General features: G+C 38.5%; 2 protein-coding genes across 2 annotated transcripts in view; one reads left to right on the top strand and one right to left on the bottom strand.

Annotated features, from left to right (window-relative positions):
* LOC113116587 (doublecortin domain-containing protein 2) overlaps positions 1–732 on the top strand; it is a 29285-nt gene extending 28553 nt beyond the window's left edge. Inside the window, exon 9 of the mRNA XM_026284827.1 lies at positions 48–732. Coding sequence (XP_026140612.1) covers positions 48–347 — 300 coding nt within the window. The 3' untranslated portion in view covers positions 348–732. The remainder of the gene's footprint in view (positions 1–47) is intronic.
* A 1972-nt stretch (positions 733–2704) lies between these two features.
* On the bottom strand, positions 2705–16234 carry LOC113116588 (neurensin-1). The gene is made up of 3 exons (XM_026284828.1): positions 16112–16234; positions 8852–9058; positions 2705–4105 (listed from the first exon to the last, which is right to left on the bottom strand). The coding sequence occupies exons 2-3, from the start codon at positions 9047–9049 to the stop codon at positions 3707–3709; spliced, it is 597 nt and encodes a 198-aa protein (XP_026140613.1). The 5' UTR covers positions 9050–9058; positions 16112–16234; the 3' UTR covers positions 2705–3706.
* Between the last annotated feature and the right edge of the window lie 11066 nt (positions 16235–27300).

Consider the following 27300-nt stretch of genomic DNA (forward strand, 5'->3'; position numbering starts at 1 on the left):
GAGCTCCTCAGAGATCACACACTGATCTGTGATGTTGTTGTTTTAAGGAGGCAGAGGAGGCCAGACCTGATGTAGACGACTCCACCACGACAGAAAGTGAAGCGGCCCGAAACACAGAAGAATCACAGTGTGACGGAGAAGAAGAAGAGGAGAAGAAACCAGAGGATGAAAAGAATGAAGAGGATGGAGAGATAAAGATAGAAGAACCAGAGGCACATGACGACAGTGAAGAGAAGGATGAAGAAGCTGAAGAGGGAGATGAAGAGGAGAAACCAGAGGAAGAAGAGGAGAAGCAGGAGAACACAGAGAAGGAGGGAGAGCTGAATCCAGATCCCAGTGAGGACTGACCGATAAACTGAAGGAGTAGTTCAGCGAGAAACGTTCGTCATGTCCTTCAGCTTCTCTATCTGCTGCAGAGACAGACCAGAACATTCCTCAAATATACTGTTTTTGTGAGGAGACAGGAATCATACAGGGTTGAACCATCACTCCTGGGTGAACTCTCCCTTTAGGAGACTTGATTACTGCTACTTTAATCATATTAATCATTTATTGTATTGAGCTTCTAATACTGTGAACATATTTAATAACACAGATCATTTAGCCAGTTAGGATTTCAGAAAATATCTGTTTTCCATTTTGTAACATACCATATTTTCCGGACTATAAGTCACACTTTTTTTCATAGTTTGGCTGGTGCTGTGACTAATAGTCAGGTGCGACTTATTTATCAAAATTAATTTGACATGGACCAAGAGAAAACATTACCGTCTCCAGCCGCGAGAGGGCGCTCTATGTGTTCAGGGAGAGGCTACAGGAGCACTGAGTAGCGTAGAGCGCCCTCTGGCGTCTGGAGACGGTAATGTTTTCTCTTGGTTCTAAATAAATGCGACTTATAGTCCAGTGCGACTTATATGTTTTTTACCTCATCATGACGTATTTTTGGACTGATGCGACTTATACTCAGGTGCGACTTATAGTCCGAAAAATACGGGAATTGTTGTAACAAAGCGAGGACAAGTGCTAATATCTGCTAAACTGATAGGTGTACTGTTTGCTAAAAAATATTTATTTTTAGATACTTTTTGTCAAATAAACCAAATATATGGATTTCTATTTTATCTTTCAGTGTCTGCTCAGTTGTGTAATTTCATTATTGTGAGTTTATCATTTTAACTGACTTGATTAACATCAGTCCTGACGAATAAGCTACGGGCAAATACAGTCGACTGCTTTCACAGATCTGTGTCATTCATTAATGTGTGTGTGTGTGAGTGTGTGTGCATCTGCTTGGTTGCTTTTGAGATGTGTTTGTTATATTTTGAATGCAGTGCTTCATTTTGGAACAGATTTTAGGCTTGTTGCATTTTGTGTGTAATTCTTGGATTTGTGTGTAACATTTTGAAAAAAATAAATAAATAAATAGCCAAAGTTGTAAAAAATGTGAATGAATAAATTAATTAATGTTATGATATTCTAATTATTATTTTATTTATAACATTTTCAAATTTCAAACTACACTTGAAGCACACCATATTTTGTAGGAAAAATCCGATTATACAATTGCACAATCTGTAATTCTGCTTGAGCACTGAAAGGCCAATTTCACATCAGAGTCACTTTGTTCAGGTAAATGTGCTAATGGAAATCTGCTTGGGTTAAGAGTGACTTCAGTGTGAGCCAAAAAATTATAATAATGTGACTGCATCTAAAGGAATTCATGCAATTTTCTGTAAGAGAGAAATCTTTGCACACACAGATTTTGCATCAGGTTCAAGTCGGTCATATCAATTCAAAGAGCTTTTGGCTTTAACTTATGTGAGCGAACCTTTATCTGCTTGTCAGTTCATCAGCTAATGAAACACTGATTCCAGGTTTAAGACTCAAACTCAGGATGTTCACTGCAGTCCCAGAAAGACCCAGAAACTTTGTCTTGTGACACCAGACTTGGACCAGATAGACATTTTTAAAGATTGAGGATCTTAAGAGCATTAGTGTTGACTAATGAATATACCACGTGAGAGATACAGCATATTTTAATTTGATTTGATCAAATGATCATTTCAAATGGCAAAATTAGAGCAAACAAATGGAAGAAACAGTCACCAAAAGACAATAACATTAACAAACAGTTATTTTTATTCTGTTTGTTGAAAAATAGACATGTTCTGAGAGTAAGAACAACTCCAATACCTTCTTTCTCCTTCCCAAGAGCAGACGGATAAACCAAACTAGAGGATTTAACAGTTTGAGACGATTACCAGCATTGTGATCAACACACATCCAAAAACACATCCATATATGTCAGTTTAAACAAGAAGAATCAATTCTTGAAGCATCTGATATATATATATATATATATATATATATATATATATATATATATATATATATATATATATATATATATATATATATATATATATATATACATCATAACATTTTAAGACTTCATCTAGGCCTGTCCGAGAGATTTAATTGTTAAATATCCAGTGATTGGTGTGAGAGATTCATTAGCAAGCCTTGTCATTTTCTAACATCTGAATGCATATATGCAATATGTTCAATGAAAATGTATAATCAGTAAATAACACAAAACATTGCTCTCAGAAGTGACAGTGAGGGTTTTTAATTCCTATCAATTTTCACTGAATGGTGGGATCATGCAACATTTGCACTAATCAAAGTAAAAATAATATAAAAAATAATATGACGCACCAGCACAAAATAATTGTTTTAGGCATGGCTGGTACAAATACTGTACTTCCAGAGAAACTCTGGAGAGAAAAGCACAGCATTTAGTCTACTAGGAAGCCAAAGAGAAACACAAAACAAGAGAAGCAGCCGGAGAGAAAGATAGCACTAGCGTATGGAAAGTCTTAATGGGCTCGGCTGCGATGAGTGTAATTACCTTCAGACAGTGACTGTGCTTAACAGCCTCTTGAGGAAAGCCAGGCTGGAGCAAGAATGATGTGCAACACAATGAGAGGATATTACATAATCCCACAGGCGCATTTATAACCATAATCTTTTTTCACTCCATGACATCGCAGGCGGTGATGTATTTGAGCAGAACGGATGTGCAGTATTGAGATGTGTGAAATTGTGGCTCTTAATGCATTGCGTTCTGTCAGCTAACTATTGATTGACTGTAGCAATATTCGCTAGGAGAGATTCGGAGAAAAATTGCACCTTAGGTGACAGCAGTGAACCAACCTGACGCTTTCTGAACGAGCAATGACAAGTCATTGTACTTTCTATTGACAATGCTAGTAAAGCAGCTGTGATGAATTAGCTGCTAACAGGCCTCCGTTCTGCTAGTTTATGAGTTTTACCGAGTGACTTTTCTCATATAACATAATGGAAATTGTGAGAGGCTAGGTTTGGGTTCACTATAAAAGAGAAACTATTCTTGTTTATTCGGTATGAATACACACATGAAGAATATGTTGCACTTTGGAACAGCTGCCTAAAGATGTTCTGATTCCTAGCTGTAGCACATGAGTATATTTGTGCTGTGTGTCTGTATTAAGGAGCACCAGTGATGATCGACAGGGTACACTTACGCTAATCACCATAAATACTCTCGATGTTCTCGCTCAACATAGACAAATGATATGCGCCAGAGAAAGTGCAGTGTTATCTATCTCTACTGTTCCAAGGACTGATGTTTTGTTTTGCATGGAAGCGTCAGATGCTTAAGAGGTCAGGTTTCTGCTCCGGGCTGGACGCTCTGCACTTTGGAGAGTGTGACGGGCACCTTGGCGTCCCCAGGGGTGGGAGCGCGGGTGACAGGCTGAACGGAGGCCTGGATCTCGGCGAGCCGCTCTTTGAAGCGCTGCTGCAGATAAAGCTCTTCCTTGGAGCTGCCCTGAGAACAGGCGGCCAGCAGCAGCCCAACCGCCATCCCGCTGCCACCCACACAGAACAGCACGGCACCGGCCAGCTTACAGGCATCAAGGGCCCGGTTGAAGCGCACCGCACGGCTGTCCACAAACAATAGCTCATCTTCTCCGAACGCTTCGAGACGAGGCGGCGTGGCGTATCCCACCAGCAGCACAGACAACCCCGCCACCAGAATCAGAGCACCAAGCGCGAGACAGACCTGGTGGAGAGACACAGCGGAGCCGTATTAATCCAATGTTCTGGCATGAAACTAGGTGGTGCAGTCCGATAGCTCAAACTCAATCTGACATAATGACATCATGATCACAAGGCACAGCACATTGGTTCTTTTTGTATGAGCAGCCAATGAGGTCACTGCTCAACATCCAAATATATGACCAGTGCTTGCTGTACTGTAGCAGTTTGCAGCACGCTTCAGAAACCCTCCACCTCCCCAGCTCCACCTGGATAGATCTGCTACAGGGTGATTCAAGTATGCTATTTATGGCAGTTATTCATATGTTATCTGTGCAGCAGCAGTATTTCTGCTGTCGTATATGCTCAAAGAAGCATGTTGTGGATGTATTGGCAGTAGCATGTGTTGGTAGCAGCAGCGTAACAGATCTTTTCCAAGTTCAAACACATTAAATGATTAGTTCACTTCCACAATAAAAATTACTCAAAATTGACTCACCCCCATGTCATCCAAGATGTTCATGTTTCTTTCTTCAGCCACAAATAATTACGTTTTTGAGGAAAACATTCCAAGATTTTTCTCTATATAGTGGACTTCAGTGGTGGCGATTTCAATGTGTAAAAATGCAGTTTCAATGCAGCTTCAAAGGGCTCTATGCGATCCCAGTCGAGGAATAAAGGTCTTATCTAGCAAAATGATCATTTTCATTAAATAAATATTAGAATATAATAATATTTATACACAAATGTTAAGCTTGTGCTAGCTCTGCAATGCGCATTGCCAAGAGATGATATCTCAGATCATTATTTAGTTTTGTGCAAATTTCATAGCTTAAATTATAAATTCTACTTCTTGTTACAAGTATGGTTGAAGTGATGGTTCTTCCATACTTGTAACAAGAAGTAGAATTTATAATAAAGACTGCTTTGTAAGTTATCTTCCTGATTTAGCATTTTAAATACAGTTGCTCCTTTACGCTTAAGGAAGAGTAAGGAAAACAGCTGGAGGAAAACGCAACTAGAGGTATTTCATATTGCTTGGCAGAAAATTAACCTATCCTACAGAAAAGCATTAAAAACTGCTAGATCTGATTGATTTTCATCTCTTTTAGAAGAAAACAAACATAACACCAGGTATTTATTCAATACAGTGGGTAAATTAACAAAAAATAAAGCATCAACAAGTATTGACATTTCCCAACATCACAGCAGTAATGACTTTATGAACTACTTCACTTCTATACTTGTTTCGATATTTAATCGATACTATTAGAGATAAAATTGTAACCATTCAGTTGTTAGCTACAGTATCGCATCAGACGTATCAGCACTATAGATCCCCTGAGGAACAGTTCCACTCATTCTCTACTATAGGAGAGGAAGAATTGTGTAAACTTGTTAAATCATCTGAAATAGCAACATGTTAGACCCTATTCCATCTAAGTTTTTAAAAGAGTTGCTTCCAGAAGTCATACATCCTCTTCTGACTATTAATTCCTCATTGTCATTAGGATATGTCACCAAAACGTTCAAACTGACTTTAAAAAAAAAAGGACCCCAAAGAACTAGTTAATTACAGACCAATCTCGAATCTTCCTTTTCTGTCCAAGATACTAGAAAAGGTAGTATCCTCGAAATTATATTCCTTCTTAGAGAAAAATGGTATCTGTGAGGATTTCCAGTCAGAATTTAGACTGTATCATAGTACAGAGACTGCTTTCCTTAGAGTTTCAAATGATCTGCTCTTATCATCTGATCGTGGGTGTATCTCTCTATTAGTTTTATTGGATCTTAGTGCTGCGTTTGACACAATTGACCACAGCATTCTTTTGCATAGACTAGAAAACGTTGTTGGCAGTAATGGAAGTGCATTAGCATGGTTTAAATTGTACTTATATTATCGCCATCATTTCTTAGCAGTGAATGAAGAGGTATCATATCGATAACAAGTGCAGTATGGAGTACCTCAAGGCTCAGTACTGGGGCCATTACTCTTCACGATTTACATGTTACCCTTGGGAGATATCATCAGGAAACACGATGTTAGCTTTCACTGTTATGCTAATGATACTGTACGCCAGGGCAGTGTATTGGCAAAAATCTGGCGATACTATAATTATCACGATACCAGGGTTGCGATACGATATGTTGCGATAATGTAAGCAAGGCGATATTTCCTATTTTAGGAATATTATATATTTTTAGGAAAGCTGTCATTAAGAACACACCACCATATGCACCTTAGCAATAAATAAATAAATAAAAATGATTTAACCTTATTAACCAGAACACACTGGGATCTGCACTTGCAATAATCAGTCCCTGTAACATACAACGTTATTGAAACACCTTTTGTGCAGTATGAGTAAAAGGGGAAAAATTTAAAGTGCATGCAGGATCCTTTAGTTAAATGTATAATACATATAAAAAGTATTTTATAAAAAGACCATATTTATTTTAAGACCCTGCTTAAAGGTTCTCAGTTTAAGTTAACAATTGTTACATACAACATTTTGATCTGAATAAAATAATTGCATCTGTTTACTATCAATGTAAAATAAAGTGCTTACAGGATTCCTAAAGAAAACTAAACAATTGTAAAATAATAAAATAAATACAGATGTTGAACCTTTCCACTTTGATTTCACAGGTTTTTTCAGTTTGTATTTATGTTCCGTGCTGAATCGGCGGAACTGTGACCGATGTCTAGGGTCCTGCACTGCGCGAGCCTCTTCACATGGGTCGCGGCCACCAGTGGAACCAAGGCGGCATCCGTGTCACGATGCTGCAGTGGAGGTTACCATAAAAGCCCAAATGACGGCACACTTCAGCTTTGTACAGTAAACCAACACGGGAACTGGGACAATTTTCCTATCCTCCATTACTAGCAGTGAACTATATTAACGCTAACATTAGTGGCATGCTCTAATGCTAGTATTTCCTGTCACTCAGGATTTGTTCAGAGATGAAGACTGCCATCTAGCGATCGGGATATAAGCTAAAAATAAAATAAGTGCCATGAATCTTGTATGATTTTTTTTCCCTTTTAATCGATATTCCATTTTTGAGAATCAATACAGTATCGATATTTTCTTACACACCTACTCAGCTCTATATTTCTTCACAGCCCGGCAAAACATACCAATTTGATAAACTATCAGAATACAGTCGATATAAAAAACTGTCTCAGGTTACGTATGTAACCATAGTTCCCTGAGTAGGGAACTTCAAACTGCGTCCTCTTAGGGGGTCGCTTTGGGGAACCCGTGACCCGTGTCTGAAGCATACTTTGAAAAAACACCAACGCGTTGGCCGACAACAGCCTCTGACGTCACTACCGGCGCGACTATAAATAAGCGACCGGAGAGCACGTCATTTATCTTCTTCGTCTGAAGCTTGTGTCCGAAGCATGACAGGGAGCTAGAGGAAGCAGTGTCTCGTTCCCTACTCAGGGAACTATGGTTACATACGTATCATTCTGTCACCGATGGAGTTTCGGTTCCTTGCCGCTGTCGCCTCTGGCTTGCTTAGTTGGGGTCACTTCATCTACAGTGATATCATTGACTTGATTGCAAATAAATGCACAGACACTATTTAAACTGAACAGAGATGACATCACTGAATGCAATGATGAACTGCCTTTAACTGTTTTTTTTTTTTTTTTGCATTATTGACACACTGTTTTCCAAATGAATTTTGTTCAGTTGCTTTGACACAATCTTTTTTGTTTAAAGCACTATATAAATAAAGGTGACTTGTCTAGACTTGACTTCACACATTACGTAATCCTGCTGGAAAGTTCACATGCGGTTAGTTCTTTGTCTTTATACTTCAGTTTAAAAACTGAATTACATTTTTTCCTCCAACTTTAAAATCATACGGCATCATTGTTTTACTTTTGTTTTTTACCTTTTTTACAATGTTAAACATTGTTAATGTATTTGGTCTTGGCAGAATAGATCTGCTATGCTGCTGCAGAGGAAATACCAAGACTTGCTACAATACATCCTCAACATGAATCACCTCGTAGCAGAGCTATACAGGTGGAGCTGGGGAAGGTAGAGGTCTTTCTGAAGCAAGCTTCACTGCTAACAGCAAGCATTAGTCATATATTTGAATGCTGAGCAGCGAGCTCATTGGCTGCTGATACAGGAGGGGAACCAATCAGCTGTGTCATGTGATGATGTCATTATGTCAGATTAAGTTTGACCTATTATACCACACCATCTAGAATTTCATGCCAGAACTCTGTATATATATATATATATATATATATATATATATATATATATATATATATATATATATATATATATATATATAAATAATTAATCAATAATCTGAGTTGGAGCCTTAACTAAACGGTCTGGCAGAGAGGATTTTTATTTTTTATTAAGGGGTGGAAGCACACCACTATAAAGAAACAAGACAAAACAAAACAATCATTGCAAAACAAAAATCTTTCTACCTAGATTTTTGGTTTTAATAATCTTTGGAAGACAAAATAGAAATTCAAAATAAAATTAATTCAGTGTTTCTGAAGAGGAAACAGCTTTGAGTTTGGATTCACATATTACTATTTAAATAAATATAAACTAAAATTAATAATAAAAAATAATAATAATACAAATAAATAAATAAAAATAGTAATATATAAAAATAGTAAACAAATATAAAAACCCATACAATAACATGCAAAGATAAAAACAGGTCTGCTGGCACATTTTTGCAAAGAAACAGCAGAATTATGGCATCCATCACAGCAGCTCACCTTCCAGAGCACAGAGCTCCAGCGGCTCGGCGATCTCTGTGTCTGGAAATCTTCATCGCGCTCCCAGATGGAAGCGGTGCACTCCTCGTAGAACTGGTGCAGGTAGGAACGCACCCCGTAACCCTGGTACCCACTGCTGAGAGCGCCATGGCTCTGCTCAGTGTAATCCGAGCCACAGATCTCTGAGCAGGACCTCATGCTTCACATCTGCACACAAACACAGCAGTCTCTTTTACTTTCAATTAATTCACCGGCCATAAAACTGTACTGTATGGGCATTATGTCATTAAAACACAGGTTGAACAAATTGAGGACACACTAATTATTGTTATTATTATTATTATTCACTCAAATTCTGCAAACATTAAACAAGTCAATTTTTTTTTTTTTTATATATTATAGTATTAAACTTTAAAGTATTTCATATTAATACTGTAAAATTCTGTTTCATTTGGCACTTAGTGAGTGTTCATTTTAGGCCCATTTTACATTAAAAGGGCATTGTATCCTGAGGGATACAAAAATTACTTAAAAAACAAGAGTCACTTAAAACTATAATAATAATAAATAAATTGTATTATTTGAGTGCCAATAAGATGTAAAATAGCAATAAATAAATTTTCTGATGTCTCTTCATGGTTTCGCCCTTTTTAGGGTTATGCATTTAGCAGACAGAAATCTGCTCAAATGAACATTCAGGCAACAAACAATCTAAACAAACAGCATTCTAATGACAAGATATGCACAAGTAATTTTAATAAATTAATCCCTCATTAACTGATTGTCCTTTTGTTAAAGCTGAAGTTTGTGCCACTTTGGTTCCACAGAACCAAACAGAAGATTTGTAAAGAAGGTTTCCCATATCCTGCCATTTTCCATTTTTCAGACACACTGATAGCCCCGCCCCAAACTGAGAATCAGCCTATGAAAGCTTTAATTATCAAAGGTGACTCTGGATATTAATGTGGAGAAGAATATTAATGCACACCCACACCAAATCTGTAAAACCATACACTAATTCTCAGCCTTTGACTTTTAAATTTCATAAAACACTTTTTTGCACAACACACAGTTTGCTATATAACACACAAATCTAACAGGAACTAATATTATGGCAAAGGTGTTTGCAAATGTTTGCTTTTGAGGTGATATTTTGTGCTTCAGTGCTTCATTTTGCAATTGATGTGAGGAATTTTGCATTTTGTGTGTAAAGTTTTCAGAAAAAAAAAAATTGTGGTATATCGGCCAATACATTTTTCTGCTTGGCCGATGTGTTCGACTTTTATTATGACGGCGCTTTTTTATTTTGACACTCTCTCTCTTGTTTGCAGTCTGTCTAATACTGATAGAAGTCTGTCTAATAATCAGATAGAACGGGTTAAACAAAGGAATTAATGTATACAAAAAAAGTATTATAACGATTGCTTTTATATTAGACCTATTAGTAATAGAAAGGCAAACATTACAATACTTTCTCCTGTGCCGTCAGCATTAAGCAAATATGCATTTATATAATTTAAGTAAATCTTTGAATGAGAGAAGATGAACATTTAATTTCACAAATCTTGCAAACTTAGTCGTATCCAACTGTGAGATCTTGTGAAGTGATCTCTGCGTGATGGTCAGTCCGTGTGAATAGGGTATATGTCGAAACGTCACCTGACCAAACACGGAAAACGGGTCTCATCGATTTCCGCTTCTAGGGGAACGTGCTAACAGCCGTAATAAATAGTAGCAATGTCTATGGACTTTTAAGATAATCATTTAAACTAGCTATAACTGGTTTTATTGTTGATGTTTTATTAAATATTTTTAATGTTAGTGAAAAAAATTTTTTGGTATATATTTTGAAGGCATCTTGAGTAAAAACTGCTCCATATTTAACGAAGCATATGCAAAATGCTTGAACTGGAAGTGGCGAGACCAGGTTAATACAATACAGAGTCTGTTGGGCATAACCCCAATCGAATCCTTTAGACTTTAAGCTCGTGATTTTAAATGATGCTGCTTTATAAATTTGCCAACTGCCGTGTCATTTTCTCTGTGTACTCCTGTGTAAAATTAGGGTTAAGGTGGCTTTATTTAAAAAATATGACTCCCAGTGCACACAAACTTCCCAGAATACGGAGTGCCCTGTTGGTTACAGTGTTTACTTTCTTTTTAATTATATTTTTTATTAAATATTTATTTATTTGTGAAAAATACTTTATCATCTAAAGTATATTTCTTTTACACATTTTTTTTAAAGGGGGGGTGAAATGCTATTTCATGCATACTGAGTTTTTTACACTGTTAAAGAGTTGGATTCCCATGCTAAACATGGACAAAGTTTCAAAAATTAAGTTGTACGTTTGAAGGAGTATTTCTGTTCCAAAAATACTCCTTCCGGTTTGTCACAAGTTTGGGAAAGTTTTTTTTCGAGTATGGCTCTGTGTGACGTTAGATGGAGCTGAATTTCCTTATATGTGTCCTGAGGCACTTCTGCCGGAAGAGCGCGCTCCCGTATAGCAGAGCACTGAGAGCACAACAGACTAGAGCCCGACCGATATGGTTTTTTGGGGGCCGATGCCGATGCCGATATTAACTCGAAAAGAGCCGATTTATAAGCCGATATTTTGATTTTGAAAATAAACTGGATATTAGACCCATTTCCTATATACTGCACTTACACAACATTCAATAGCAAAATATCTGCCTGTTCTATGTATGTGGGCTGTATAAACCATTTTCCAGAAGAGATTATGTAAAAAAAAAAAAAAGCCTTAGATTATAGTCTCAATGACTTAACAATTGCACATCAAAAGTATATATTTTTTAATGATAAAAAAACAGCCTGATTTTAAACATTTAACACTTTTACTTTCTTCCAGTTGAAGCTGGTTTTAACAGTATGTGTGTGTTCTGTAAATAAATTATAATACTAAAGTTAAAGTATTTGCAGAAGTAGTCCCACACTTTGCTGCTACAGAATGCCCTTTTTCAGCCATCTGTAGGGCAGAAAGAGACAGAGAAAGAATAAGCATGTGTATTAATAATATCACCATGTATCATTACTCGTGTCATCATTAGAATTAGAATTATAATAAACAGGGATCTCCTACATAGGCAAAAATGAGAAATATATATATATTTTATTTGTCAACCAATAGGTATTACCTATTACCTACTTCTATTTAACAATATTACAACATTTTCCTGTTATGTCTTTAAAGCTGCTTTGAAACAATCTGTAAAAAATAAAAATAAATAAAATAAAAAAGCGCTTGTTCAGCTCACATTTATTTACATGTCCTATCTGGTTAATCATTTCTGACGCATCTAGTCGAAGTTGAATGGTTAACGTTAGTGTCATGAACACACCGCTGTCAATTTTGAGAAGAACCACCTTCAATCAAGTTAATAGCAAGCATTTAAGGGGCCTGCTAAAAAGGAAGCTATATTAGCGTTAGAATAACATAAGGCTGTAGCTATCGAATATTTTAGTAATCGAGTCTATGATAGGCTTTTGTACATTCTGCTGAACAACAGTCTTTAACTGGACTTTTATTTTGACGGGTTGGCGTACATTTACAGTTCTGTGTATGTGATGTGATGCTGCTTTTACTTAAATCAAACGGTCAAATGCTCATGAAGTGACTGTCAGAGCAGTTCTGGAGATGTTGTTCATGTGTTCACGTGATTATTTAGTGAGACAGCAGACGCTGAATTCACCGCGAGCTTAATGAGCTTACGTGTGTTTAATGAATGAAGAGGCGCTTCTGCACCATTCATTAACAGAGACACGCAGAACATGCAGGATTCATATTTAAAAAGACTATTCCGGCTTAATACTTACAGATATTCGTCCATATCGTGATTTGATGTAAGTGCAATGACCTATTTTTAATGAATTCATTCAATAACATAACAGCTGTTGTTTTTTCGAGGCACGCTGAACATAACTTCTAGTCATTGCCCCCCTGCCACAGTTACCCGGTCATTATGTGGGAAACACTGCAGATATATTTAGAATAAGTTAAACGATAACGTTATAGTTTGACATCTTATTAACGTTCGCACTCTTCCACTGATAAACATGGTATTAGCTCTGTGGCTAATCTAATATAGCAATGCATTAAGCGGCTGTAAGTGATGTTACAGAATATTTATAAGTGATAATAATAGGACCGTTAGCTAGAACTACCACATCATTGTATATACAGTGTATGAACTAAATCATTTCATATGAAGAACGACAGACTCACCGTCAAAACAGAAAAAAAAAATCTCCGTGGCTGGCTTGGCTGATCGCTTTCTTCGCTAGTGAATTTCTGGCGCTGTTGTCAACTCTGGAGCTGCAGAGCTCCCTCTGGTGGGTAAACTATGCAACACTCATAACATGAGTAAAGCATGAGACTGTTTCTCATCATTCATCGGCCGTTATAAACGCCGATGCCGATTTAAATGCAATAAGCTCATATCGGCCGATAATATCGGCCGGCCGATATATCGGTCGGGCTCTACAACAGACTTCACTGATCAGAGCCAGAGCGGCGCCAAATGTCACAAAAGAAGTGTGTTTTTGGTTGCCAGGGCAAGACAACCCTGCACAGATTACCAAAAGAGAAACCGCATTAAGGGACCAGTGGATGGAGTTTATTTTTACAGAGCATCAACGGAGTTGTGCAAGTGTTTGTGTTTGTTCCCTGCATTTCGAAGATGCTTGTTTTACAAACATTGCCCAGTTTGATGACGGGTTTGCACATCGTTTATTTCTTAAGGATGATGCAGTCCCAACGAAAAAGGGTTACGATCGTGTGTTGGAACCGCAGGCGGTGAGTAAAACTGCTTCAAATATCTCTGTGTTGTTAACTTAGCTATCGGCGAGTAGCACATCAAGTAAACAACATATGATGTTGTCATCAAACTGCACTTTCCACATGTACAGCTTAAAAAAAAAAAAAAAAAAAAAAAAAAAAAAGACGACATAAAGTGGAACTTAGTCATTTTCCAAAACCGCTAAGCAAATATATACAGTTTCAGTACATACCACATAGCATACCGCCTTTGCTGATGCTGCTCTTGTTAAATTTCAGCCTCTGTATCTGTGTCACAGCTTCCAAACGCTCTCAACTCAAAAGCCTACTGGTGCTCGTGATTCTTTAGCTCCGCCCACACGTCACGCCTCTAAGTGCTCGTGTTTTTCCGGTAAAAATCGGTACAGACTATCTTTCTCTTATAAATATAATAAAAATAAAGACTTTTTGGAGTTATGAAGGATGCAGTACTACTCTATAGGTACTCAGGATTAACAGGATATTGAGTGAAAACGAGCATTTCACCCCCCCCCCTTTAATCCATTGTCAAATGATTTTACATTTCTTAAATATTAATAATAATAAAAAAATAATATCGACTTTATATCGGCCCCCCTGCTTTCCAAGATCGGCCGTCAAAACACATATCGGTCGACCACTGGTTTTGAAAATGTGTGTCAGCAAGAACTGTAACATTGAAACAATGACAGACTCCAGCTTTAAGCATCAGACTCAGCAGATCTGATGACAGCTGGGTGCGGTTTCCAGATGATGAGAGCAGGAGGGACACGAGGGACGAGGCTGTAATGAAATCACAGATACCTGCTGAATCTCATGAGGAAATGACTCAGCTGTCCTTCAGCATTTCAATGAGCCTCAGTCCTGCACACTACAACAGTGAGTTCATTTAGAAGTTCAGGCTCATGTTGCAGTTAAAGTGATGGCATGCAGAGATACAGATAAATGAAGAAACATTCATCAGTATAGAATTTATAAGACATATATTTTTTTTCACATAGGATTGTTCAAGGATCATAAGCGATGAACCAAGCAAAAATATTAGAAAATCTGACAAAAACACAAAGATACAAGACTGTGAACTAAACAGCTTTAGTGAGGGAAACAACTACAATCCCATTAAACACTGTGAACGACAATGGAGAAATATACAACTATTTGGCTAAAAATCTTGGTTTTATCTACTTAATATATTTAGCATTTATTGCAAAATATGCAAATAATATATAAAAATATTTGAGTAGTTTGAGAGTGTAGGGAAACTGATGCAGCATTTGAAATCGCATACTTACCTACTATATAGAATACAAAAAAACAAAAGAAAGAAAAAAGAATGTGAGGCAAGCAGTATGTCCAAATTTGTAGTATAAGGAAATTTGTAGGCAAGACGTCCCTGGATGACTACGGACTACATCCAATGAGATTCTGAAGTGTGCATCCGATGGACACTTTACTATCGCATGAGGCCACGGGGGAGGAGTTATGAAGTTATCACATGACCATAACAGCATGGTGGATGTAGTATGTCCAGATGTCATACCATATATGTGTTCATACTATAGGCATATTAGCCTGACTACGTCAGACTTCCTACTTCCGCTCAATTTAATTTCGCTTCTGTACTACGAAGCAAAGTGAAGTAGCAGAGTCTGGTATTACCAGGCCATAGGCATATAGCTATATAACATACTTTATTAACAGTAACAACTTGCAAAGTTAAAATTTCAAATTCATTCTCAGATGGTCTGTGATCTCATCTGCAGTGCTACATGGGAGTGGGTGGAGCTTAAAAATATTTCTTGATACAATTTCCTGATTCCCGATTCTGTGATTGGTGGAGATTACAGAATCATCGGTAATGTAGTTTCTCACAAGGATCTGCTGTTATACTGAAAACTATCAAAATAGTGCAACACAATGCAAACAGATGGGTTTAACAATGCAAATATCATTGATTAACAGCCTTGTAGAACACATTAGGTCTGTCTTTAAATGTTTATGAGACACACACACACACACATATATATATACATTTCTCTTTTTGAGCAGCGTGACGTAGCAGTCTGTGACTCACAGATGACCCCTCCTCAGATCTTCATGTCATCTGATGTTCCTGAACATCTGAGACACACTGTCCTCTCCTCTCATTAGAAATGTGCAATTATACGATTGAAGTCTATTTATACTTGCGTGTAGGCTATGCCCAATGCGTCAACGAAAGTTTAAAAACTACAGTGTCATCCTTATTCAACAAAAAGTCACACAGTAGCATCTAACACGTTTAATGATCCATATAAAAGCAGATTGATCCAGCAGTCACAGTCTTACCAATCAAATGCATCATTCGTTCGGCGACAGTGTTTAGACAACAACGACAAATTCAGCGCAAGACATTCAGAGACTTCGACAGATCAGTGTTTGGAGTATAAATGAATAAACCGAGTACCTGTCATAACCGGGCTGGAGCTGCTCTTCTTCACTCCGCACAGCTCGACTCCCAGCGACGCACTGCGCATGCGCCAGAGACAGAGACAGAGCGAGGCGGGAGTCTGTCCTGATCAGGTGCTCCTCTCCTCTGAGTCACCTGGCTGAAGAGAGAGAGAGAGAGAGAGAGAGAGAGAGAGAGAGAGATGAGTGTGATGCATTTAATCAGGTTAAAATGCGCTCTTCTTCCTCACCTGTTCATCTGTAGGTCACACCACTGATGTTTCATGTTTCATGTTATGTAACAAAACACTTGCATGTAAATTATTATGCCTTTTTATGACTTTTTCAATAACATTTAAGAAGTGAACTCTAATAAAGTACATGGAGCATGAGATAATGCATTTGGTATAAAATGGTATTTTAAAATGTTAATCAATGCAATTGGTGTTTAAAAAAAATAAATGAATAATAATTATTATATATATATATATATATATTGCTGGACCAAGCTTTAGTGTGACTCATCAGTGTCAAAATAAATATAAAAAAATTTATAAAAAATCATTGTGTGTGACATTCATGTTGAAAATCTGATCCTCATTAATCAACATTAATCACAGTTTGTGATAAAACAGAGTTAGACTGGATAACTCTTTGTCTAAGCAGAACTGTGCAATCAACACAGATAATGGCACCGGCTGTTAATCAATATTCTGTAATTAACAATGTAAATGAGAGCTGGCCGATTCATTTTCTTTTAGGCTACTTAACCGCACTCTTCCCACTGTATAGCACTAGTGAATTATTTACATCCCGAGTGCTGGTTGTTTATAGTGAGCTTTAGGCCAAAAACCATCAAAATAATGACTAATCAATAGACATTCATTCAAATGCCAGGTTTCACAACCGTCTCGATCTCAGATTGAGCTGGACTGTGATGATCGTGTCAAGAAGTTTGTCTGTAATTAGTCTTCTCTTCAGCACTGATTTCTTATACAGTGTAATGCATAAAAGACCTTTTTACAGAGCAGTCGACTTCCCCACTCTTGGTTAAACAGTTCATTTAGGATCTATCTATTATGTAGATCCATAAAACAGCTGAAGACACCTTTCCTGTTAGCACTTAACCACTCCACAACCTTAAACTGACGTCATTCTTTCTCTTGTCTGCATTTCTCCTCTTCTCTATAGTTTATTTCCTAATCCAGTCGAATAAACGTGACATTGTATACTGCAAATATAGTTGATAATAGCTTCCTCTTTTGTAAATCACTTTAGTTAAAACTGTGGGCTTAATGCATAAATATAATGCATTATATATGTGGGACATATATTGAGAACCTGCTGAGAATTGCATCATTTCCTACAGTACAGCAGAGCTGATCTGAGAACAGCACAGCACCTTGTGAGGATTCATCTGTTATGTAAGCTGCGCTCAGTTGACATTTGCATTTATTCATTTAGCAGATGTATTTATTAAAAGTGATTTAACGGCAAACAAATTGTTGTCAGACATATACAGTGACATTTTGCATGGATATTTGTTTGGCATCCAGTTCATTTTAAATGGGGTTATGCACCAAATATTTCCAATTTCATGGCGTGTGTACTGTCATAGCATGAGTCCCGGTCCCCCGCGGCTCCTCCTGCACGAGCCATTGACTCGCTACAGAGAGACCTGGAAACTGCCTCTAATGTTTTTATCATGGGAGCCTCTATAGCAACCACCCAGCGATCTGTTGCTCCAGTGAAGCTGCGGTGCTGTAAACCACACAAAGGATTGCTGGAATAAGAATCCAGTGTTTTACAGCTGTTGTGACATTTATATATGTTGGGCTGCATTAAATACAGACTTGCTGACATGCTGATTTCTGTTATAATAAGGTGATTTCTGTGGTTCTCATTATATTGTGTTTGTCTGTGAACGATCACCTGGGTCTGATTACAGTGTATGCACACCCTTCCCATCATGCAGCTGAAGATTAGTCGCTGTGTATCTTGCCTGCATCTGTAAATAAGAAACTATTTAACTGTGCATGCATATAAAACAGGTCTGAATCTATTTCCTCAATTTATATTCACTGGTGTTTTCTCTCTCTCTCTCTCTCTCTCTCTCTCTCTCCTGCTCTATCTGTGTGTGGACAAGCTGTGCTTCTCTCATTCTGTTTCTATGGTTACAGTCAGCGAAAGGTCACCTTCTGGTAGTCGCTGGAGAGCATACGCCACACAATGACAGTCCCATAATCACACTTACAGCAATAACAACTGATAAAAGCAGACTTCATTAAGCCTGTGTGTGTGTGTGTGTGTGTGTGTGTGTGTGTGTGTGTGTGTGTGTGTGTGTGTGTGTGTGTGCGTGCGTGTGTGTGTGTATGTGTTTGTGTGTGTGTGTGTGTGTGTGTTTCTGTCTTTTGGACGTGTTACAAGAGCCGCTGCGCTCCATTACACAAGCACTTTTACTCGCACACTCAGTTCTATATCAGCAATACAACATTACAAATTAGACAGTAATCTGAAGGTTGTGTTATAAATGTGTATGTAACACAGCTTGAGTAAAAGAGAAGAGCTCAAGCTGATGTCATTATTTCCTCCGTGTTTTCCTCCAGGTTAAATGCAGTCATCGGTGTTAAACCATCTGAATGTGTGTTAACCTTTTATTGGAAAGGGGAAAAAGGCTGTATTTTTGATATAGTTCTCCAATACAAAGCACACATCCATCTTACAGTCAGACTGAAGCGACAGAGTGATGCTGTCTGCCTCCTAGAGGAGGATATTGGCATGACAGCAGATTTCAGATGGAGGAGCACCAACAACAGCTATAAATCAACATATGTTTATTTACATGCACACGTATGAAGTGATTTTTCATGACTTCTGACCGTTCCATCAGTCACAAAGTGAAGGATGTTGTATGTAAATATGATTATACTATAAGCAGATCTCTTTGTCTTAAGCTTGCAGCCAAAGGCTTTTTTCTGTCGTCCTTCATTCAATAAATGATAAGCTCCTTCACCTGTGTTGCTGTAATGCTTGGTTAATCATTTAATAACCAACCCCGGGATGCTCAGTAATCAGGTTACCACCCCGGACAACCTCATCTTAATTTCCACATCTCTAATGATGGTTTTGATCGGTCATCTGTCAGCTCTGCACGTTGATGTATGGAGTTTGCTGTCATTAGCCTCTGGCTCCCAGCGAGAGCTGACCGCTCCATTCATCACAGCACTCGTCTGTCACTGAGAGCCAGCAGGAACAGGCACCGGTCACTGTTTGTCATGTGTCACACTGATCACACACTACCAGTGTTTATAGACCGAAGAGAGATCTAGTTAAATACCAAGGACTCACAAATGTAATCTTTGTTTTGATGCTGATTTCACACATTTGACACATGAAAACTATTGAAAACATAAGTATTTAATGACTTGCATCATGCACGTTCTTCTGTAAAACGCTAAAAGAAAATATTTTAAAGAAATAAAGTCATACAGGTTTGGGAAGACATGGGAGTGAATAAAAGTTGACTGGATTTTCATTTTTGGGTGAAGTACACCTACTTGGGCTTAAAAAAAAAAGTCGCAACATTAGAGGCAGTTTCACATGAGAGATTAGAAACGCTCCTTTATTGTCATCCTTAGAAGGAACATATATGCATGGAAGACGGGATAATGCGTGGTCACAGGAACGGCGGGACTGTCTCTCATTGTCATATTCCAGGAGAAGTAACACCGACCGCTGCATTCTTGATGCAGGCAGAGTTGGAACTGCAGACTTTGGTCTGAATATAGCCAAAAGTGGTTTGTGATCTGTCAGTAACACTAACTTTCTTCCATATGGATACTTACAGAATTTCTTTACAACAAAAATTATGCTCAAAGCTTCCTTTTCTATTTGAGCATAATTCTGCTCACTCAATGTCAGGGTATGGGATACTGGTTTACTTTCTTGCAACACTCAGATTCATAACCATCTTTAAAAAGATCCTTATGGTTGTCCAAAACAGCTTTGAGAGAGGGCTGAGTTGCTATCTCTTGTTTTAGACTGAAAATCTTATCCCAGTCGTCAAGTAGGAGCTCTTTGTTTATAAGACTGATTCTGGAAAAAGAGATGCGCAGTGTCAGTCTGCATGGGTACTGTCTTCCCTGAGACTTCCAGTTTGCAGATATAGTCCATCTTTCTGTTCTTGAGCAGTGTAAACTGTGGAAAGTTCAAATGCATCGTCGGAAGCATTTAATTTATTGGTTGCAGCTGAAACAAACTGGGTTTTACCGGCTTGTTTACTGCTTTTGCAGACCTATTTCAAACAGCCTGTTTTATCACATGCATGACATATTGCAGTGTGAAACATGGCTGATTACCCTCTCTACTACAACAGTGGCTAATCATTTTTCGTCTGGCTGAAAAGCTCTGTGCCAATCTACTTGATGCAGCTAAACTTGAATATAAGGTATGTCGTCGTTAGTGTTTGTTAACTACATCAGCCTGGCACTGATACAACTCCCAGCACATGCGCACAATGGAAATACCATAATACACGTAACACAGTTGCACAAATATACCACAGTGTGCCTTTCCTCTGCCTAAGTGTGACTGCTGTAGATTACATTAGTAAGATTCTTGTAGATGAAAGATACAGAAGAAAATCAATGCAAACCTGCTCTGATAACTGCTCTTATCTAGTCTGAATGCATCTCTTCACTCCACTATCACTGGAAATTGTATTTGACCCACATCATTATTCTGTCTATCCTGAGTTCAGTCACTGCAATATTTCCATTAACACATAATATTGGCTTTCCAAGGGAAAAAAATGGTCTCAGCCAGTGTGTGTCTGTATTCATTTCTTTCTATTGTAAGCTTATTCATGTGCCGCTGCAATAACCTGCTCAGAGTTTCAGACGCAACATCATTTCCCCGTGACTCTCAGTGCGATCATGCCATGCTCATTTCCCCTGGCGTTGTTAATATTAAAAACAAATGTATTGATGGTGGAAATGCGGTGTGAGTGATGCAGATCCAGAGGCCATGCACCTGCTTCAGCATCTACAGCGCAACACACATCATTTATCATGCAAAACAGTCAAAAGATGCCTAACGCTGGAAGGGCAGGTGCGGATGGGCTTTTCTCCCTTCCAGTCTCTTTATTTGTGTTTTGGATAAATCTGATTTGGTGCTCACCCTCTGTTTCTTTATTCTTTTCTCCTTTTCACCGTAGCTCTTGTATCTTACCCTCTCCCTCTCACTTTCCCCTCCGCCACTTTTATACCTTCTATAATTGCTCATTTGTTTGAAAGGCCTCTGATTGGGGATTAAGGAGTCCAGACGGGACAAAAGCGCAGTGTGTTTCCTAGACAGCGGCTGCGGGGCGACAGACTCTCGTGTTTGGCTGAGACTGTAATGACGCCTGCGGCTGAATCGGCACTGAGGTCCATGAATACAGGCAGCTCTTCTGCTTCTGCACCTGCCTCTCTCTCTGTGTCACATGTCTTACAGTTCTGATCTCTGAAGCAGGAGTTTCTGAAAGCTGACAACTGAAGGGGTTTTCATAAGAGTCCCCGCAACACCACAAGGGAAAATTCCCTGAATTTGCCTAATGTTCTGGCATGGTTCTCTCAAGGTCATGATAATCAAAACCAAACAGATGTTTTGTTGTTGGTTGTTTGTTTGTTTGTTTTTGGCAGAGTGTCCGAGGTACGAGCTGTAAAGGCAGAGCTTGTCTTGCTAAAGGGAGATGAGAGGGTCTGTATTACTGGAGAAAGTGTAACTGCTAACTCAGATCACGTGTGCCTTAATAACCAATCACATTACACATCCGAGTTGTTTATGGGTGCCATAGGAATGAATGAGAAGTATCTTTTCAGTGACTTCTCTTATAAAACTTCATTTTTTCATGGTAAGCTGTAAAAATAGTTAAATCCAAAAGTGTCAAACATGTCAAAGATTAGACGATAGTCTGTCAGTTCATTAAATGATAATAAGTTTCCTCTAAAAAGCTGTTTGTTCAGCATAGTGGAGCCTCTAGTGTTAGCTAGTGATGGCCGATTTGTGAACGAATCGTTCAATTTAACCGGTTCTTCTTAGTGAACCGGTTGAACTAGTTCACCAAATCGAACTGAATCGTTTGAAACAGTTCACGTCTCCAATAAGCATTAATCCACAAATGACTTAAGCTGTTAACTTTTTTAACGTGACTGACACTCCCTCTGAGTCAGAATAAACCAATATCCCGGAGTAATTCATTTACTCAAACAGTACACTGACTGAACTGCTGTGAAGACCGAACTGAAGATGAACACCGAGCCGAGCCAGATAATGAGCAAACATTGGTGTTACTGTATTTGGGTGTTGTTGCAAAATTCAAATGTAAACTTTACATGATTATGAGGTTTTTAACTGACTAAAGTTATGATTACTGACTTTATATATTTGAATGTTTGATAGACGTGACGCCATTACGTCATCTTCAATGACATCATTACGTCGAGTGTAAAAGAACCGCTGAACCGTTTTTTTTTTCAACCGGTTTATTGAATCGAACCGTCCGAAAGAGTCGGTTCGTGGAAAAGAATCGAACTTCCCATCACTAGTGTTAGCATTAGCCATTATGCTTTTTCGGCTAATGGCTGCAGGCTTAGCTTTTAGTGGCTTTGGTAAAGGCACATCCCTGTATCAGAAAAGTGGGCGGGGATCAACAGCTCATTTGCATTTAAAGAGACATGAATGAAAACAGCGTGTTTCTGCTTCCACTCAAAATGGGCATTTTCAAAATGATATCATAAATGATCTATGGGGTATTTGAATTTAAACTTCACAATCACGTTCTGGGGACACCTGAGACTGACATAACATCCTGTAAAAAGTGACATAATAGGTGCCCTTTAATAGAATGTTGGTTTAAAGTTTACAATGGAATATTCTCTTAACCAAGAAAAAATATATACATTATATATAATAACATATTTTCTTAGCTTAACACTAGAAAAACCTTCTTAAAACATATTTATGTTGGCTGGGTTGGTTTTGTCACTCTCTGTTGTGTTGGAACACGAGGCGCTGATGAACTCATGAAAGACGACTTATGTATTCTTTAACTGATGATCTTTGATGGTGCTCTTCACTGTATTTCCTCTTTCCCTCTCCTTCTACTGCCATGTCTCTCACTGACACAAATTACCCACAAACCCCTGCTTGCCCTCCACCAGCCCCTGGACTGAGGTATAGGTGGAATTTAATAGAAGAGCACGGCTCTAATCTTTCGAAGATGTAGTTGAGCTGCAGGTCTTCTGTCAGACTGGGAGTGTGTTTCCCGGCTCAGAGCGGATGTGTGGAGACTGCTAATAGATCTTTTTTAATCCAGAGCAGCAAAGCTTGAAATAGCTGTTACAGCCCAATTTCGAAGCCCACTATGTGTAGAGAAAACTTTATCGCTGCTCCTAAACTTGAAAGGCCCGCACTCAAGTGTGTTTAAAGCACGTGAGCTGAGATCAGCGATAACGAATGATCCCGTGTCAGAGCGATTCGGCTTGATCTGCAGACACTCCGAGGCTCAGGAACAGCAGGTTACTGCTAGTTTAACCACACCATTATTCATCTGATGAGATATGCTATGATATGCTGCATGGGAGGACGGCTGATGTACGATTGATGTACTGATGAAGGTTATGGGAGCATGAATTACCATCCCGGCTGGTTAGAAGCTGGTTTAGTTTAGCTGTGTTCATTTATTATGTTCATGGTTATTTACAAAATAAACAGAGAACACTGTGATAAAACACTTTATTTTAAATGAAAAGAAGGTCCAAAATTTAACTGGGTGGAAATGTCCTCATCCTCAGGCCAGCAGGAGAGTTTGTTTCTTCATCAGGTTTGTAGAAATGTCTCGTATGTCTTCATAATTTGATTTTTATAGTTTTTTTTTTTAATTTATTGTATTCTGGTTTTGTAATGTGTTTGTTTTTGCTTTGCTACATGCTACATTTCTTCAAATCTGACGGAGAAACACACTCATCCTAAACTTGGATGAACCTGAGGGTGAGGACATCAGCAAATTTTCATTTTGGGGTTGACTGGTTTCTTTAGGTTAACGTAGTTGCACTTTACATACATAAAAGTAAAACAGAAAATCATTTATCAAACAACTTACCCTAAACCAGTTCTTTACCCTAATCTTAAAGGGATAGTTCAACCAAAAATGATAATTCTGTCAAATCTCTCTCTTTTTCTTCTGTGCAGTGAATGCCTGCAGTCCTTCAGAAGATTCTGGGCTCCTGAACCAATTCCTCCACATAATGATGAGATTAGAGCACTGTCAGTCTCTCCTGACAGAAGTAGTTAGACCCGTGAGCATCTGACGGACACAACAGCAGCATCAGGAAGCTTTACAGGTCCGCATGTGAGAGTTTTGTCAATTTAGTGAGTTTAAAATGCATTCCCAGGCCCAGGCTGAGTGTGTTCAGGGACTGCATGCAGGAATAATGTAATTCTTCTCTTTCTGAGTCATCTCGGGTTATATGTGATATGGCACATGGTGCATAGTGGGATATCAGGTACATGATGAAAAAAAGCAAGAAAATACGGCTCACACAGAGCCAGAAGTCAGACTGGTCTGCAGCACAAGTTCACACTGATGAGTGGACTGTTTTGTTCATTGTTAGATGATCCCACGAGGTGATCCGCATTAAATACAGCACTGAGAGCGATCCCGCGGCACGGCTCCACTGACCCACTCATTGAGCCCAGTGATAGATTCACACACACTCTCTGATAATAAGGAGCCGGTGGACCTGCGAGCTCCATCTCCTCTGAATTCATCATGCGCTAGTCACATTACAGCCCTTTACCAATGGAAGGGTCTCCTTTAATTGTGAAGCGACCCCCTCCTACGTAACAAATCACCTGTCTGTGGAAGCAGTGTTTCTCAGACACACAGAGGAGGCCAGAGAGAGAGTAATAAGGCCGTTTTTCTAACGGATGCTGGGACACAGGGGAAGATGTGTCAAGCCATCCAGCATGGTGTCAGTGGACGCTCCAGGTGGACGAGGTGGTCTGTCAGACAGAAATATTCCCCAGGTAGGACTGATGGTGTAAGAGCAGCAGTGGAGAGATGAGCTGATGTGGAGGAACAGTTGTGGCACAGGGCACCAGATGGCAGTATTAGTCCAGCGAGCACTGAGTGTGCACAAAGAGTGATGTAATCCACCAGAAGAGAATGTAGGTTTCTCTTTACTGCTGGCCCTGTTTTTGCAGTAACTATCAGCTTCACCAGAAAAGACATATATTGCTTGCTGCTGGCTATAGTGAGAGGTCAGGGCACGTGCTGTAAACATCAATGACTCCTATATCAAATGCTAAATTGTAGGTTAATGTGGATGAAATGCATGGAATTGGTATGTTGTATCTATAAAATAAATCTAAAACCATTGCAGTCTCTAAAAACTAAGATTTTCGGCTGAATTTGAAAGCGATGTATGGATTTTTTCAAGTTTATTTATGACACACATGCTATAAATGACCCTGATTTATATTGTCAGCAGTCATCCACAGGCACAAACATATTTTTTGTTTAATAAATTTAAAACAAATACACATCAAAAAGGTTGCGGCCAGTACATTTTATAAAAACATATATATTTTTAATGTTTTTTGAAAGAAAAGTCTCTTCTGCTCATCAAGAATTATGTACTATTATTACTATTTAAAATAACCATTTTCTATGTGAATATATAACTCTGATTTATTTTGGTGATGCGCAGCATGAAACGGCATTTCAGCATCATTCCTCCAGTCTTCAGAGTCACATGATCTTCAGAAATCAGAATAATATGATTATTTGCTGCTCAAGAAACATGACTAATTATTATTAAAGTTAAAACCGTCTTTGTGGAAAAAGTGATACTTTTTATTTTTCAGGATTCACAGATGAATATAAAGTTAAAAAGAGCAGCACTTATTTAAAATATAAATCTTTTGCAATATTTATAATGTCTCTACTGTCTCATTTGATCGATTTTATGGATCTGTGATTTCTTTAAAAACTTTTGAATGGTAGTGTATATGATGCAATGTTTAAAAGAAACAAGTTTCCCAAATGTGGTCAGAGCAGATTTCTGGAGGCCGAATGGTTTTCAGATGCACATTTTTCCCACATCTGCAGGCGTCCCATCTACTTCCAGCGTGTTGGATTGTGGGGGGCTACACAGCCAATCTACAGAGTAACATGAGCAGGGACAAGAAAATCATTACCACAAGATTCATATCGATAGCTGTTCCTTTAATGCTCAGAGACCAAAGTTTAGCCTTAAAGTCCTGCAGCGAAAGACTCAAGGATAGATCAATGTCAGCAAACCGGGAATGGCACTGCGACCCTCACAACGAGCGGAGCTTCAGGCGTGGAAACTCATATCGTGATGTCTGGCTGCTATGGTTTCATTTCATGAATTCTTTAATGTGCTAAGTCCAAATGGTCCCAAACGTCTCCTATTGCTTGCCAGTCTAAAATAATTGAGGTGTTTTCCAGCAGTTTTCTCTCAGAAATACATCCTCTCTTTCTGGGCTCTCATGACTTTCAGGCCAAAGAGCCGGGGTCCGATGATGGAGCTGCGTACGGTCGTAATCTACAGATGTAGCGGCAAATGGCCCCCTGGAGAACGTCCCCTGCCTCCGACATCATTTATCCTGCTGTCCAATCACTGCTCTCGTAGATCAATATTACAACTGAACAGAACGAGAAAGTAGAAAAAGTCAAGTTATTAAATGTGTGCTAAAACAAAGATGCCTTTTGAAGCGTCTGTTGTTGATGTTTGTTTGGTTGAAGATCCAAATAAAGCAAATAGTATATTATAAGTAAAAATGTTGTGTCTGTTGCAAAACCTGGTTAGCTGTCTACTTTCAGACAGGAAGCAGTATAAATAACCATGCAGCTGACTGGGAACGCTCTCCGTGGGTCGCCTTGTGAAAAACGAAACAAAAACAAAAAAACATTGTGTTGTGCTAAAACACAAGGGTCTCAACTCACAGCTGATATCCAGCTCACTTTCTCATGTTATCAGAATGCTGGCAAACATTTTTGCAAGGTTCCCTAAGAGTTATGGAAAATATAATGTTGTCAAAACATTATATATATACAGATCAATTAATTTCAAGTTTATTTGTATAGCGCTTTTTATGATACAAATCATTGCAAAGCAACTTCACAGAAAATTCAGTTTC

This window comes from Carassius auratus, chromosome 16 (genome assembly GCF_003368295.1).
Source record: "Carassius auratus strain Wakin chromosome 16, ASM336829v1, whole genome shotgun sequence".
Classification (NCBI taxonomy): Eukaryota; Metazoa; Chordata; class Actinopteri; order Cypriniformes; family Cyprinidae; genus Carassius; species Carassius auratus.